This window comes from Ammospiza nelsoni, chromosome 11 (genome assembly GCF_027579445.1).
Source record: "Ammospiza nelsoni isolate bAmmNel1 chromosome 11, bAmmNel1.pri, whole genome shotgun sequence".
NCBI lineage: Eukaryota > Metazoa > Chordata > Aves > Passeriformes > Passerellidae > Ammospiza > Ammospiza nelsoni.
The window spans coordinates 3,820,094-3,836,951 of NC_080643.1; the positions used below are offsets into that span (position 1 = coordinate 3,820,094).

Here is a 16,858-nt window from a genome sequence, read left to right on the forward strand (position 1 = left end):
TTTCCCAAAAATCTGAGTGTGAGCAGCTTAGTGGGGCAGAAAATGAAGGCAAGCACAATGCCAAAAGGACAGAAAGTCTCCTTCTGCAAACTGGTAAACTGTGCATATTGTGTACCAGGAGTGCCCAGAGCACCCCAGACTGATGCTCCACCCCAAACACCTTGCTTCCCCTTCCTAATAAGCATGTACTCAAATTAAGACACCTGATATCAGAGTGTTACAGGCACATCCCTGTCCCCAGAAGTTCACAAATCTCCCAGACCACATAAAGCAAGTGCCTGTGCTGCATTTAGTGCATACCTGCATCACTGCAGCCTGAGCCAGCCTGGGATGCAATGACTGCTCTGCATCCCAGCAGATGGCACAGGAAGGATGGGCCATGGGCCCTGGAGGGCTCTGCACTGCACTGCTTGGGCAGTGTCTCCCTTCCTAGGCTGGGATCCCCACCAGGTCTCCCAAACTCTGGTGCAGTGCCTCTGCCACAGCGTTGTAACACATGGAAAGGATTAAATCTGCTTTTAAAGCATAATGTGGCTTTGTAAGTCCCAAGGCAGTAACACAGTGCAGAAGCAAACTAAGAATATGGCCTGGTTCCAGCCCAGCAAGCAGGGCTGGGTTGTCTTTATTTACTTTTTCTGTTGCACATGTGAGTGCACTCATGGCATTTCATGCAGAGATTTGTGGGCTCTTTCACCACAAACAGGCAGATATGGCTCTTGCTGCAAGGAGTTTGCAAACCAGCAAAGCTGATATTAATTCCAGGGGGTGCAGGATTCATCCTTTATTTACTCCTCCAGGCTATATGGGAGCCCAGGCAGCAGATCACACCTCTGACCTCTTTCATGGGACCAGAAGGGTCAGCTCAGGGAAAGGCATCAGTGAGGCAGCTGCCAACATTCTCACTCTTTCCAAAAATTTCACCACATCCTGTAGAATTAGTAGGTTCTTAATTTTTCCCTCTCCAATTTCCTTTCTCACATGGCTGAAACCTTGACAGAAAGGTCCCCCACCCCTTCAAATCCAACAGCAAAATTTCCTGACTGTGGTGGTGTCCTAATTCCAGCTCCCTTCCCCACCCTTTCATTAAACTCTCCAAAGTCGCTAACAAACCTTTCACACATTGCAACAGAGCTTCAACTATTTGGATTTGGTTTCCATCAGCACTTAGGCTGAGACAGATATTGCACAAACAGTAAGAAGATGTCTGTCCTGCTGAGTATTTAGGATTTGCTGGGGAGGAAGATCATTGCCAAGCTCTCTGTCCCCACTGGCAGGTCCTGCAGAGCCTGGTTCCTGCAGCCTCCCTCACCGCCCTGCTGGGCCACCCTTTGGTGATGCTCAGCCCAAACCTGTCCCTCTTGCTTTCACAGCCCAGCTCCAGCTGTGCCTCTGCCTGTGCTGCTGCTCCTTGGCTCAGGTGCCCACGTTGTCCCCCTGTAGTCACTGCAGCTTGGCTGAACATATTCCCTCTCCATCCACCTTCCTCCACACCCAGGTGTCTCCTGGGGCTCTGCTGGAGACAGGAGCAGCCCCCAGGGGCAGCTCAGCCCTGTGGGCACCCCCAGCTGGTCTCTGTGCCCCAGGGCCACTGCAGCCCTGAGGCACCCAGGGGCTGTCCCCTCACCTTGGGCACAGCACACTGAGGGACCTGCTGTGTACTGTGAGCGTGCAGAGCCTAATGAGGGAGGGAAAGGAAAAGGAAAGGAAAAAACCCACTTGATTTACTCGACTATCAAGGCACTCAACATTTCCTTTCCAGCACCCTCCTGCAAGTGCTCAGTGACAGATGGGGACAGATTGAGTGGTTCGATGCAGTGAGGTAATATTCCACTAAATCATTCCTCTTTCTCTCACTGTCAGAAGGCACCCAGACTTCAGCCCTTCCTCTGAATCTTCCTGTATTTCCCTCCTTAATGACAAAGCCATTTTAGCTCTACCTCTGCTAAAATTCCTGAGAGAAGCAAGCGCTGCTGTTTATACGCTATGGTAAAATGGGTGTTGTAAAACAGTTAGCAAAAGGGAGGAGTGAATCACCCTGAGACACAGAGGGTTCTGGTGCTGTTCCCTGGTGTTTCTGGTTTCTTTTCCCTGCCTGTGTGCTGGGGCTGAGCCCCAGGCCGGGGTGCAGGGCCCTGGCTGGGCAGGCAGCAGGCTCTGGGCAGGTGTGCCGTGGGCAGGCGCGCAGGCTCACACCGCACGCCTCACAGATGGAAGATCCTTTTTTTTCTCTGGATGATTTGTTCCAATGGTTAATCATCCTCACACAAACACAGGATTATTTTTTTTTTAATGACATACCAGGAGATAACGTTCAGAAACTTTTAGGATGGGCTTTGTCTCCACCGGGCAATCTCTTGATTTCTGCCTACTCTATGAGTGCCATGATGACTGACTAAAATTAGCTGTGACTTCACAGCTTCCCTGTGCCCTTGCAAGACTAGCTTTGAACTTGAAAGCCTCCTACACAAAGTGCTTTGTGCTATCAACCTGGTCACAGCAGATGAGAAAAACGTGGCACTGAATGCAGCGGCCTTCCAATAAATAGATCCACAGTACAGCCATGCATGACTCGAGATCAAAGACAGAGTGCAAGTGCTGAGGTCATTAAACATGAATAGAAATACAGAAATGCAACAGCTTGCATGAAAGGCTGAGCTTGACTTTAAAGTGATGAAAGCTTGTGTAGTCAGCGATTGTTCACCCGTGATAATGCTCTTGCCATCAGTGGTTCTCTGCATTAGAAAGGTGAATAACTAATCATTCTTGGGGTAAAGCATCGAGGTGTGGGGCAGTTAATGATTTGTACTAAGTGAAAATAGGCTCAGAGATGCTCAGCATCAGCAGCTCTAGGGAAAGTCAGAGTGCCACAGATGTCAAGCTGGAAAATCAGCTCCTGGTCACCAGTTCTACAACTGGTGGATAAGGATTTACCCCACACAAATCCTTCAGGAATGACATGGCATCAGAAGTCACCAGCATGAAAGGAGGTTTGGGTTAAGATATCCATAGGCACAGCCCCAGCCCAGCATGATTCAACACCAGTTTTTAGGAGACCATCTTCACGGATGGTCTTTCTTGGATGGCTGCATTTCTTCAACATGTCATATATTTTTTAATATTCTGAAGCTTAAGAACATCATAGCATGGGAAATGCTTCCTGGTTCCTATCACAATAGAGTTAATTATAGCCTGTGCAGTGTTTTGAGCAACTACAAAGGAAGCTGTGCAAAAAATGATGACTTTAGGAAACTTCTATTAGAAAACAGCCCCCCTGCCATGTTTCTAATAATTTTTTGATTAGCAGCATAACTGTCTAATAAGGTTTCTGGGGTATTCTGATACTGTGTGGAATGATCCAATCTGCAGCCTGAGCTCATGAAGTGACACTCAGCATTGCCTTCTGCCAATGTGTGTCTGTTACTCTGGAGCCACTTCCCTCAGGGCGGTTTGTTGGCAATTCTGAGCGAGTGCAGGTGCCTCCAAGGCGCAAGGTGACTGTGCTTAACCATGTGGGGCAGGTGGCAGAGGTCCAGCCACATCCTTTTCTGGGAAAAGAGGGAAAATGCCAGCGTTGCTCTCCTCTGAGCTCTGCACAGTGTGTCCCAGGGCAGTCCCACAGCATACGGCAGAGCAGCCTTCTGAAGATGTAGCTGCACCACATCCAGGTAGAGCCTCAGGAAAGAACTGTTGCTATCAGACTGAGCCAAATTCCTGCCCTTTTGCTCGAGGCTACTGGCTTCACACCAGTCTGGGAGGCAGCTTTACCTCCTCTGTGCAGAGCTGGTATTGGAAAAGCAAATGATGACAGCTTGTGGGCCACACATCCCCTGCTCATCTTTCACCTCTAGCACAACCACTGAACGAGACCTTTACCCAACAACATAATCTGGCTGAGGCCAAATGTTTCAGCTCCTTTCCAAATCTATCAGCAGAGCTACAAGCACCCCAGAGTACTGCAGGCACTGAGTGCTGTAAATCAGAGGCCATCTTAGCTGCTAACTGGGGTTTCAGACCAGTGCCATTTTTCAAGGTGGCCTGACATTTAAATCTATACTAAAAACCTCTGCTGACTTGAAGATTTTGGCTGGAAACGCTTGTAAGGAATGTGTTAAATAGCTGGGGAGTGAGTGAAGATGCCAGCAGCAATCAAGATTTTTCTGGAGCAGCTCTCAGCACAACTGCAATCCCTCACCACAGATATGCAGAAGCAGCATGCTGTGACCTCTGAGCCAGACTGTGAAGAATCTCTGGGGGAGATGATATTGGTATTTCCTGTGGTACTCAGCACTTGTGGTGCCCAGAATATGGGAAACTGTCATGCAGCTGCCTGGAGGGGGGGAGAGAAGACTGAATGCACATTCTGGTGAAGTACAGGTCGATGGGAGAGCTCACCAAGCCCCCCAACTTTGTGTTTTGGTCAGTGGGGATGGGGAGAGGGGTTCAAACCATCTGAGTTTTTGTAAGAGCCCAGGACAAGCAGCAACAGCTTCTCATGTGGGAGTAATTATTAACACCCAGCTCTCGCTGAGTCTCAGCCCTTGGCACTTGTGAGTGACAATGAAAGTGCTCTGGTTTTTGCAGGATGGAGGATTTACAGCCACACCTCACAGTCCATACAGCAGCAAGCGCCTCTCCCTGTGCTCATTCCATTCTCCCCAACATTATTTCTCTCTTTTTGTTTTTTTTTTTAATCCAGAGCAGGTTTTTATCCTCCCCGACACCCCTTCTCTGATCTTGGTCAAAGCATTTAATCTCTGTGACCCACTTTCCCCACATGCAGACTAAAGACTGCTATGTGAATGCTGTGCTTTATTTTTTGCTTTTTTTTTTCTTTTGCAACTTTCTTATATTTTCTCAGATTTCAGAAGGAATATTTATCCACTGGTGCTTCTCCAGCCCTTGCTGGTTTTCCCTACTTGGTGGACTCTCAGCCAGCAAAATAGTGGTTTTTGGTGTGCTGGCACTGAATACTCCCTAATTTTCTGCCATGTCCTTGATATTTAGTTTCACATCTTCTGGAATTAAGCCCTATTGTAGAACACCTATCTAAACCCTGAATTAAAGCAACTGGAGTTCCTTCTCTTTTGTACTACCACAGCCTGGATCATAATCTGACTGACATCACAAGTACCTAAAATATAAAATTAACTTCAAACATTAACTTCAAACAGCAGTAATTTTGCCCTCAGAGTATATCAGGAGTCCTGAGACAGCCCTGGAAGCTGTGTGCAAGCAAAAGGCATGGTATACGTGGTAATTTTTTTTTTTTTTTTTTGTATGCTTGTGCTGTAGCAAGGCTGGGTCTGGCTGCCACTGATGGGTGATAGCATAGCACACGTTATCTTCACCAGATAAGAACCAATCACCCATCTTGTGAGGACATCAATGAGCCAGGGGATGCCTCTGCACAGAGGCTGGGATTCAATACAGCAGCACTGCTTGATAAGCCAAGCCTAAATAAAACCATCAGGTCACCCAAAGGTGAGTGTTCATCCCCCACATATACTACTGACTCTACAACTTGTGTTCATTTTTTCCTAGAAGTGAAAAATCTGGTCCTTGCAGCTTTTAAGGAGGTTTTAAAATAGCTATTTTCCCATCTCTGTGGCTTAAATAGACTCATAACCATACTACTTATAGCCTGGAAGTGAGAGAGGATGCTAAAATATCAGACATTTTTAATAGAGTAAAGAGAAAGAAAATATTGGCTTGGTTACCAGCAGGATTAGGAAAAAGATGGTGAGATCTGAGTTACAGATCACAGTTCTAGGCCCCTACTATGAAGGCAGCTTCAGGGAGAAATATGAGAAAAGTTCCAAAAGTTGGAACCCTGCAGAAAAACCTAAATCAGGGGTATAAAGTATACTTGGAACACAATTCCCAGCAACAGCATCCATGCCTTGTCCCAGTCTTTGTTAAACAACTCTACTCCATTACTCTCCAAAACTCACTAAGCTATCATCTCATTTTCAGCCTGAAAATATAATTAGCACAGATAACCAGCTGCTGCTGTGATCTGAAGTATGTGACAGCTTTCCTTCTGTACTCAGGTGCATTTTCAAGATGCTTTAGAAGCTTTAGAAATGATCATTAAGTCTCACTTTGTTTTAAAGATATCCCATGCATGGTCATTTCTGAGGCCAGTTCTGGCAGCAGTGGTACTGCAATGTACCAAAAAACTCAAATTGCAACCTTCTCCTTCTGCACTTCAGGAAATGGTGCCTTTCTGGTGTCCAAATCCCAGTTGGGGGTCAAAAACAAGATTTAAACCAAACCAGGAGCCCCACCTCATTTCATTCCCTGCCTCAATCTGAAGCTGCCACCTTTGCCCTCCTCTGATCTGCCATGTTTCTTTTGTGCTCCCTTCATAGTGACAGGACAACTATGTCTCAGTTGAAATGGTTTCTACCAGTTTTGGACTACTCTCCACAGAAATGCTGAGCAGATGCAGATTGTATCCCTGCTATTTTGTGTGAGACTTGCTCCAGCACGTTTGCTACGTGTTACATGATCCATCAGAGAGGGGAAGCACCTCAGGGACAGCTTCCTCTGAGGTAGCTAAGAAGTTGGGCCAGGATCCTGCCATCAGGTTACTGGCAGAAACACTTTCACAGACATTTTTGTAGAACAGAGCAGGTTAAAATGCCATGCTTAATAAATGGAAGCTTCCCACTTATAAATGAGTATGGTATTGACCAAGCCACAGTGTTAAAAAACTGCTTTGCCAACTAAAATTAGCCATCCACAATTACACACTCTTTTCTATCATTAACAGAGGAGCAATTAGCTACAACAGAAATTTGGTTTCAGCAGACACAAAGAATTGTGCTATTTAAACCTGTTGCCCATCATGAATTTAAGTCTTCTTAAAAATAGCTTTAGTCACTTTTATTGGTATAAACACCTAAATTGAGATCTAACAGCAAATAAGGATTGTGCTTGTCCATAATAACCTTAGCTGTGAAATCTACTCAGACACAAGACATACAACCTTCCACATACACAAGTTATTTGTCAGCAAAGCAGAATGCTGCCATTCTGAAACAATTACATACAGTAAAGGTTTTCAATATTTTATTAAAGAAAACAGTCAAAATGTACAAGTATTACCCAGGTTTGTAGATAACTTCCTATAAAGGCAGTAAAATATGAATTTCAATCTAGGTTTTAAAAACTGCTATAGTTGCTTATTTTTAAAGTTGGTATTTTAAAATCACGTTTCACAAATAGTTCTGAAATATTACCAAATTAATAGTGCAACAAGAAAATTTGAAATTAGTTCTACACTGTTTGCATGTCAAGCAAAAGTTATAACTAACAGCTTCAAATACTCAAACCATTTGAGAATGAATGAACCCAACAGCTCCCACCAAAACTGACTTCTGACCACATTAGGAACGTCCTCTTCATGTTCTTCACTTAAAATCAAATAATAATAAAACAACACCTCTTGAGGTCATCAAAAATAACTTTAGTATAAAATTGTCTTGACCCTTATCAAATATTACATGAGTAAAATTGTTAAGCCTTTATCAAAACAGACAGGAATAGGGAAACAAAAAAAATGTCATGGCCTTAATCCGTATCGGTTGGAATAATGTTTAGAAACGTTAGAAGCAAGACCAGAAACTCGGAGCCCTGTTTTGTTTTTAAAAACCACACAACCACAAAGAAAAGAACAGCTTCTTACTGCCTAAGGTTTGGGGGTGTTCTGCTCAAGTACCTGTTCCCATAGACAGCAACCTGTTATGTTCTGAAGAGAGCATACGCAAAATATAGAAAAATAAATAAAATAGCTTCTTACAGCCTAAGGTTTGGGTGCTGGGTGGTGGTTTAGTATGTCCCCCACAGGTCACACTCTCTTGAGCTCATATGCAGAAACATGGAAATTTATATCCATCTTTCTTTTTTTTTTAGAAAGAGAAAAGCCCCCCTACATCCCAAAGCTCTTGAGATCGCAAAGGATGGTGCCCTGGGTGCTCTGGATGCTTTGGCAGCATGGGAAGTGGGCTCGGAGGCAGACCCTGAGCTCCTTGTTGAAGATGAAGCAGAGGATCGGGTTGACCCCTGCCTGGGCAAACGTCATCCAGACGGAGGTGGTCAGGTACACCTGCGGGATGGAGCTGGCCTTAATGAAGACCCGCAGGTAGCAGGCCACAATGTACGGGGACCAGAGCAGCAGGAAGAGCAAGGTGATCATGTAGAACATCTTGCAGAGCCTTTTCTCCATCTTAAACTCCTCCAGCACCAGCAGCCTCTTGATCTGGCTGTGGGTGGCCTGCCTGATGCCCACGAGGGTGGGCGGCGTGGGCCCCCTGCCAAAGCCAGCCGTCCAGTTCGCAGCCGCTTGGCCGGTGGCTCCCGGCCCGTGGAAGGTCCAGTTCTGGCTGATGGCCGGTACCAGCTGGGCCGGCTTCATCTTGCGGTGCCCGTGGATGAAGAAGAGCAGCTTGATGTAGACCAGGTGGGTGGCGGCGATGACGGCCGCCAGCATGAGCATGAAGCCCAGCGTGTCATTGGCCTTGACGTAGCGGTGCTCGAAGATGCACTGTTCCTCCTCCCGGATGAACTTGTAGGTGCCCACGTCAAAGACGGGGGGAAAGGCCATGGCCATGGAGAGGGTCCACACCATGCACACCACAGCCAGGCAGGTCCAGCCCGTCATGCGCTTGGCGTAGAAGCGGTGGTGGGCGATGGCCATGTAGCGCGTAACCCCCACGCAGAAGAGCAGGAAGGCGGCGTGGAAGCAGAAGAGCACGGCCAGGAAGGCCAGCACCTTGCAGCTGAGGGGCCCGTGGGGCCAGGCGGCCCCGCTGCGCACCGACAGCATGACGAAGGGGAAGCAGGCGAGCGAGCGGAGCCCGTCGGCCAGGCAGAGGTCCAGCAGCAGGTAGTAGGGCGCGCGGTGCAGGTGCCGGTCCTTGAGGATGAGCCAGGCGAAGAGCACGTTCCCGGCCAGGCTGACGCACAGGATCAGCCCCAGCGTGGCGAGCTTCAGCCCGGAGGCGCTCAGCAGGCCGCCGGCGCTGGGCAGGTGCGGGCTGCTGCTGCTCCCCAGCTCGCTGCTGTTCGCCATCGGGTCCTTCCTCCTCCTCCTCCTCCTCTCCTCCTCCTCCTCCGCGCGGGCAGAGCCGGGGGCTCGGGGCCGGGGGCTCAGCGCCGCGGCAGCGCGCCGGGGCCGAGGGCCGCGCCGCCCGGCGCCCCCATGCCCGCAGCCGCCGCCGCCGCGCTGCCGCCGCCGCCCCGGCCGCCCCGGCGAGGCGGGGCGCTGCCGCCGCGCTCCCCGCGGGCCATGCGGCTCCCGCGCCCGCGCTAGCTCCGCGCCCGCCGCCGCCGCCGCCCCGGGGGCATCGGGGATGCGCTGGGGGGGAGGGGGGGGGCGCGGAGCGCTGCGGAGCCTCCCCTTACCGCCGGCTGCTGCTCCTCCGCGCCGGGCGAGGGGCCGGGCGAGCCTGCGCACAGCGGCGGCGGCGGCTCTGCCCAGCTCCTGCCGAGGACAATGGGGTAAATCCCCCTCCCTCTCTCCCTCCTTTTTCCCTTCCCTCCTCCTGCTGCTGCTCCTCCGTCCCTCCGCCCACGCCTCCGCCCCCCGCGCAGCCCGGCCCCTGCGGAGCGCGGGGCTGAGCCAGGCGCGCAGCGGCGCGGAGCGGCGCGGAGGTCCCGCTGCCGCAGCGGGGATGGGAGCGGGGCTGCGCTGGGCGGAGCGGAGCGGAGCGGAGCCGCCCGCAGCCGGACCCCCGGCCCCCGCCCTTCTCCCGCCGGGGGCGAGTGCCGGGATGGGGCTCGGGGGAGCCGCGGGGTGCGGTGCGGTGCAGTGATGTGTCCGGCTCCAGCGGCCGTGGCGGGGATCCCCTGCATCCCCTTCCGGGGAGCGTGATGCCGTTCATAGCTGATGGAGACAGTGTATCTGGGCATAAAACAGGTGTGTGTGTGTGGGTGGGTGTGTGTATAATCCCATATACACGCATACCGGTACCTATGGCATGTGTATTGTTTCAGTATAGCCACACATTAGTGATACACCCGTGTCTCAGTCACCAGTGTGCTTCTGCTAGATCTGGCCATGCTAAATGGCCATTGAACTTCCTGCTCGCATGCAAGGCGAGTCCAGCTGCACCTGTTGCAGTGCAGCAGCTGGATGTGCTGTCCCTTGCTTGGCAGGGGGATATGGAGGGGAAGGAGACTTGCAGGAAGCTTACAGGCCAAATGTTTCAGTATGAACATCAAGGAAAAGGTGCCTCTGCAAGTCAGGAGACTGACATTTGCGTTCCTAGTGGAACCTGTCATTTGGGGTCTGACTAGGGCTCTTAAGAAGATCAAAAAGGATGCTCTCCATGTTTCTGTGTTGTTCAGGGGCTTACCAACTCCCAGGCTTAGTTACACAGGACCCACAGAGGGCTGGTCAGGTTTTGTGAGCTGGATAACCACATTTGACCTGACTGGCACAGAGCATCTGCTGATGCACCTGTGCTGTTGGTGCATGTTTATAATGGGCAGTTTAATGTAGGCCAGTGAGACGCAGATCCCTGTCCTCTCTCTCCCACTTTGCCATCCCTGTGTATGTAGGGCAAGGCCTCTCTGCGTGCCTTGTAAGGCACGCACCAACGCACGGCCCTGGGCTCACTGGAGATGCTAATGCAATTATCGTACTCAGTACTATTACTGAGTTTCCTTCATGGCCTCTTGTGAAGGACACGTCTGAAATCCTTTTTGAGCATTCTATTAAAAGCCATCAGTAAATTCAGCGTTATTCCAGAAACTGTAGCAATTAAATCATCTGCATCGGCCCCAAAAGCGAAGGTTGGTGGAGCATCTTTCGAGCAGATCTTTCTGGCTGGTTTCAGAAAGTCTTTCTGCGTGTAGCAGGGACCAGGCTCTGACCCTGATCGTGCCACCAGACGTCCAGAGCAGCTCTGCTGAACTCCTGGCATTTTAACAGTGGTGAGCTAAAGCCAGACTTTGGCCTAAAGATGTGTCGAGGGCAATCTGTATCACACAGGACTTAATTTGCCCCAGGATCTGGTTTATGTCCGTTATTTATTGCACTGTTAGGAAACCAAAGAAATCCTGAGAGGGGAAAAAAAGCCATAGGTGGTAGATAATTGATGCTGCTTTTTGCTTCCTACCAGTGCATCTGAGCTGTTTTCAGTTGTTAGGTTTCTCATTTGCACCGAAGTTTTACTGTGACAGAGAATTGCCCACGGGTTGTTCAGTGCTTTGTGCAATTTTCCAGGCGTTTCTCACATTCATGCAGTGACTCGAGCGCCGGGTTCGCGGTGTCCCCGCGGCAGCCCTGGCGCCTCTGTCTTTGTGGAGGATTGGGGACACCGCGTGTGTGGCTGGCCCCGGTGCAGCCCAGGAACGGCTCTGCCACGGCAGGCTGCCAGGACAATGTGCTCTGCCAAACACGAGTACGAGGATCGGTTGTCCCCGGGGCCATGCGGCTTTTCAGAGGAGCCGAGGATCCCTCATGGCCCGTGTTAGCTCTGTGATCTCTGCCATCAAGTGAACAAAAGGGAATAACACACCTGCTTCCCTCCTCCGCTCCTGCGGGAAGGGTTTCTCCTCTCCCTGAACGCTCGCCAGCGCAGCTGAGCTGGCTCGGGAGCTGCCGTAATTCACTGCTATCTTGCCAGGCCAGCAGCAAATTGCTAGCTCATCTTTCTTCCACCTGTAGCGAGAAGAGAGCCGGCAGGGAATGGTGTTTCATCCATTTTCCCAGGGCTGCTTCCCTGATGAGGCTGTTATACAGTGCTATAGGAGGTGTGAGCCTAGAATTTGGCTGACTGAGAGATGTGACACAAAAGGGACAGCCAGAAGGAATGAAGAAAATAAAGGGCAGGCAGGGGGTTAACAGTCTTTATATGAGCAGGCTCCTCGCCTCCCAAAGAGGCTGACCTGGCATTAGACCCACCAGGATAACTCTGCCTCTTAGTTACACCCTGCCAGGAGAAGAGCCCTCCTGCCCCACCTGGGTGACCCCATACAGGCAAGCCAACACCAATTCAGGCTGCTTCATGTCTTGTTGCATCAGACCCATCAGCTTCAAACAAGTTCCTCGTCCAGACTCAGTCTCAGCTTGGACATTAGTGCCAGACTTATAGCATTTGACTAAAAAATAGAAATAGGGTGTTTTGCAACCCCTTTGCTGGGGTGCTCAAGGAGCTCTTCCCAGCTGCAGGACTGCAGTGCCTGTGGAAGTGTCAACCACTGAGAGTCAAAAGGAGCAGCAGGGACTGTCCCTGTATCCACATGGCAATGCCTTCATCTTTGGTGCTGCCAGGTGTCCAGCACCCAGCCAAGCAGGGACCCCTCTGTGCATGGGTGTACCCTGGGCACTCAAACACAGAGCTCCTTCCTCCAGTGCCATGCTGGGGGCTGGAAACACTGTGTGTCTGTTGATTTGGGCATAGCCAGACCCATCAAAGCAGTCGTGGGGAACAGGTAATTCCCAGAGATTGTAATGAGTGTGTTAAGCTATTTTCCTTTCTCCCTTCAATCACTTTCACAGAACGAGTTTAATGAAGAGCTATTCTCTGCTTACAAAATGGTGCTGCACAAGCTAGATGGATTCCTCTGACCTTTCAGTGTGCTTTACTTGAATTGGCTGCCTCTTCATGTTCTCCTCTCACTGCCTTGAGCAGGAAAGACAGCTGAAATAGGGACTCTTGCAGAAAATACTGTGGCATATTGCCTTCTTTCCATCAGTCACTGGTGTGATTCCTGAATCCTTGTCTATTTATTATTAGTGGTTTTATTTGTGTTCCTGTGGCTGGGAGCTCTGCATAACGTTTCTGGAAAGAGAAGTGTCCTGTAGCTCTGTAACAGTGTAGTTGAAATCAGTCTTGTCCCTGGTGTGATGTAAAGGAAGAAGCAGGAAATGTCTGGACATGCCTGAAGGACAATCCCTGAGCTCCACCATGGCTGACATGCCACAGGGAAGCAGGACAGGTGAGAGCAGTCAGCCAAAGCAATTTTGCTGTCACAGATAATTCAGGCAAGGAAAAGTTTTCAGGCTTTGCAATCAAGGAGATGGAAAGGTCAGGCTGGAGCAAAAAGGGATAACAGAGGCTTCAGTTGGATCTGGCAGAAAAAGATTAAAGGTCCTCCTTCCCAGCTTCCTGTAATTCCCAGAAATTCTCTGGATGACACTCATTATTTGTGTTATCTTTGCACCTAGTGGAGTGAGTCAGGGACCAGGGTGCTACACAAGCTGTCCTTTTGCCAAGGAAACTTAAAATCCATCAGTGCAATGGGAGAGAGAGCTGATACGAGCCCTAGAGAAGGAGGAGAATGAGCAAAGCACGAGGTTGCAGCCTAGGGAATGGCATTGGCATAAGGGTGGCTATCAGTCATCCCTGGAAGGGGAGGAGGGAGTGTCAGGAGCTAATGAGGCAGGTTTGTGGGTGTTTACAAGGATCATGCTAATACTCTGTGGCAATGACAGAACAGAAGATGACACATTAAGGTAATGTTTGGGCACTGGGTAATGTGAAAACAGCGTGAGGAGATTAAAATCTGCAACATTTACAGTACTACCCAAAATAACTGCTCTGCACAGGAGCCATGCTTGCCCTCTGTAACCAGGGCACAGGTATGGCACTTGCCAGTGGAATGAAGACAGATTTAAACCAATGCTGGAAAACTTCCACCCTGCCTCTTGCTGACAGAGGATCCAGATGCCAGGTTGGGGATGGGGCGCTGCCATCAGGCTGGGAAGGGCATGGGCCTGCAGAGCTCAGCAAAACACTAATGAAGGATTTTGGATGTGGTTTTGTTCCCGTAATTATTAGCACAGTAGTGCAAAATGTACAGATGACACCAGAGTGGATGGGACTATTAATGTCACTGTTGAATCCTGATTTCCTGGATGGCAGTGGAGGATGTGCAGGCGAGCAGTCCCAGAGCTGCATCTGTGGCAGAGGGATATCTGACAGCTAGCAATCACATTTTTCAAGGGCTTATTCCTGGCTGTTTAATACTTCATCTGCTCTCCTGGGAGGGAGGAGGGAAGAACGGAGGAGTATATTTGGCACAGCAGGGAAGTGGACTCAGGTCTTTTCCATCCCTTAGTGCTGTGCTGTTGCAGGGGGAGAGAAAGCCTCCTTCCACAGCAGTACTAATCCTCCTCCACAGCAAGATGAACGTTTTGAACTTGAACAACTCCTCTCATTTTTCCCCCATGTGATTGTGAGTCAGGCTGAGCTTCTCTATTCTTCTCCATAATTGAGTAGGAGATTATTTTGACTGGAAATAACCAGACACAGGTATCATGGCTGTGAAAGCCTCCATGCATGCCACTTGCTGCAAGTTCTGTAGCCTTCTGCAGAGTGACCTGGTCTTTAAAGGCTTTGCTCAATGGAGAGGGAAGAAAAGCAGAGGGGAAGAATAGCTCCTTCCTGTTCACTTCTATCACTGTCTCTGCTAAACTTAACCTGCTGAATTGTTGGTGACACACTGTTCTTCAGAAGCAGCTCCTTTGTGGAAGACCTCCCCTGTGACACAAGGAATAGCTGCTGTGAGACAGGAAATATCTCTGACATGATGGCTTTCTACAGGAGCTCATAGCTACTATCCAGTCCCATGGACATGCCAAGATAGTTATGAGAAACCATTCCTTTAAAATCTCCCCAGGCACAGATTTTCCTGTCCTTCTCTTCCTGTATCTGTAGTTGTCTTCCATGAGATGCAGGCCAGCTGCTTGGGTTGCATTGCCACCCCTCTGTCCCAGAGGCAGGGACTGATGGAGGGGTGCAGGGTGAGCGAGAAGCAGATGCAATGTGAGGCTGTGGCAGGGCACGTGGCAGGGGATGCTGCCAGATGCCAGTTCTGGCTCTTGGCGGGTACCAGGGAGGCGGATGCAGCCTCATGGCAGGGCTGAGTTTTAGCTACACACACTCCTACCAGCAAAGCCAGACACTAAGGAGCATTTCACAAGATCAGGCTTTCTCCAGTTTATACATAAGTGGGATTGCTTCAGGCTATTGAACCGGCCTGCTGCAGACCAGCCAAGCCAGAAGTTTTATCTGTGCTGTAGCAAACTCAAGCCACTGCTGTTGTGCTTGTGCATCTAATGTCTCAGCTGCTTGCTGAAGAGCTAATGAGCTTTTGGGGATACATGGGTGCTATAAACTCCTTAGGCCAGAGATAAGCAGCTTATTGCCTTTAGGAGCACTGCCAGCCCTTGGCTCTGCTGCTGCGGTGCTTCTCGGGCCCAAGTTCTTGGTTAGCAGCAAGGCCTGTGAAGTCCTGAAATAAATGTGTTCTGTTTCCATGTGTACATGTGCACACTGCAGCCTCTCCACAGGGTGAGGTAAAACCAGGCAGTGGGACAAGCAGGCAACACCAGGCTTTGCACACTGCTGTCACATCTCTCTGTGTGTCACTTGAACCCTCACAAAGCACATTCCATTCCCTGCACTGAGGCTGTGCTGTCTCATCTCTACAGGATGAATCCACCACTCTCATCACAGTGAAATGGCCATGGACAGTGTGGGCAGCTTCAGAACAAAAGGTGGCAATGTTGGTCGTGAGCCAAATTATTTCCATTGCTACCCTCTCTTTGCTTTTGAATAGACCTACTTGGAGTATCTGTCCAGAAAATTCACTGGGTTAAAAAAAAAATTGAGGTAATGCACAACTGAAAGCCAGTGTGAAGGTAAGTTTTTATTTTCTACATATGAATTCAACCCTTGCTGTTCTCCACTCATTGTCTACAGTGTCTACCATCAAAATAAATCCCATTGACCATGGCCAATAGGCTGAGGTTGCTACTCCTACAAAATGCTAGGGAGAGACTTCAAATATGCTTGGCTAGTCAAAGCATCTCTATCCATGTTGTGTATTTTACTTTTTCCCTCCCTTTTTACCCAGGTATAAAGTAGCCAAACAGCTCTCTTTCAAGGCATAACTAGGAGCAGAATTTGGCATCCAACTCTCAAATTTTTATTCAGTTGCTCTTGTTGGAACAGTTTTGGAATTAATCTGGTCATCACAGAGTTATTTGAGGTGCTGAAAGTACCTTCTGATACCATCTTTTGAGTAGATAAAATCTGAAATATTATTTCTTTGCTGCACCATTGTCCTTATTTGTTACCTTTCCTGCTGGTTTACACTGCACAGCTTAGATGAAGCCAGAACTACTCCCTTATTTTGGCACTCTGTGCAAATGGATATCCTCTCCTTGCCTATGGCCCCTTCCCCCCACAGCTGGTGGAAACGAAAGGATGAGCAAAGCAAAACCTTTGGTGTGACTAAAACTGTGAGATTTAACTGTACCAGAGAGTCCATGAGCACTGCTTGAATGCTAAATTCATAGTTAAATGGGTGTTGTCTGTGGAGATAACACCCCTGCTGGGGTGTTGGAGTGGAGTGATGATCTGGCAGTGTTCCTGTGACACCGTGGGGTCAGCTCAAAGCTCTCCACCACCGCCGCTGGAGCAGCACAGACAGTTCAGTGCCATGCCTGGAATTCAAATCCAGCCATCACCAGATTCATGCTCACGAGCTGAATGCCACTAACTGACCCTTCTGTATTTAAATCACTTCTTCAACAAAGGCGTTCTCTTGTCATTTTACTTTGAACTGTAGGAATAGCACATTAAAAAGCTTTGCAGTTTTAAAGTGTTGGTGGGTCTCAACCAACTTTGTGGGCTAAGTAAAGCGTTAGAAATATTTTTCACCGCACTATCCTATCAACTGAACTTTTAAGGCAGAATGATGAAAAGAAAAATATTCTTTTAATAGTGCTTTCTCTCTGGTAAAAGGTGTTGCTAACTTGTTGAAGCAGAGCTTGGAATAACAGATGAAAACTGTCAGAAAAGCTGTGATGTACTTTGGATCTGAGTGAAAATTGTGA

The 16,858-nt window shown here is 49.2% G+C and overlaps 1 protein-coding gene across 1 annotated transcript; it reads right to left on the reverse strand.

Moving 5' to 3' along the window:
• Positions 1–7,052: 7,052 nt before the first annotated feature.
• Positions 7,053–9,076, reverse strand: GPR27 (G protein-coupled receptor 27). The gene has a single exon (XM_059480224.1). It carries the CDS (start codon positions 9,074–9,076, stop codon positions 7,934–7,936), a length of 1,143 nt encoding a protein of 380 aa, XP_059336207.1. The 3' UTR covers positions 7,053–7,933.
• Between the last annotated feature and the right edge of the window lie 7,782 nt (positions 9,077–16,858).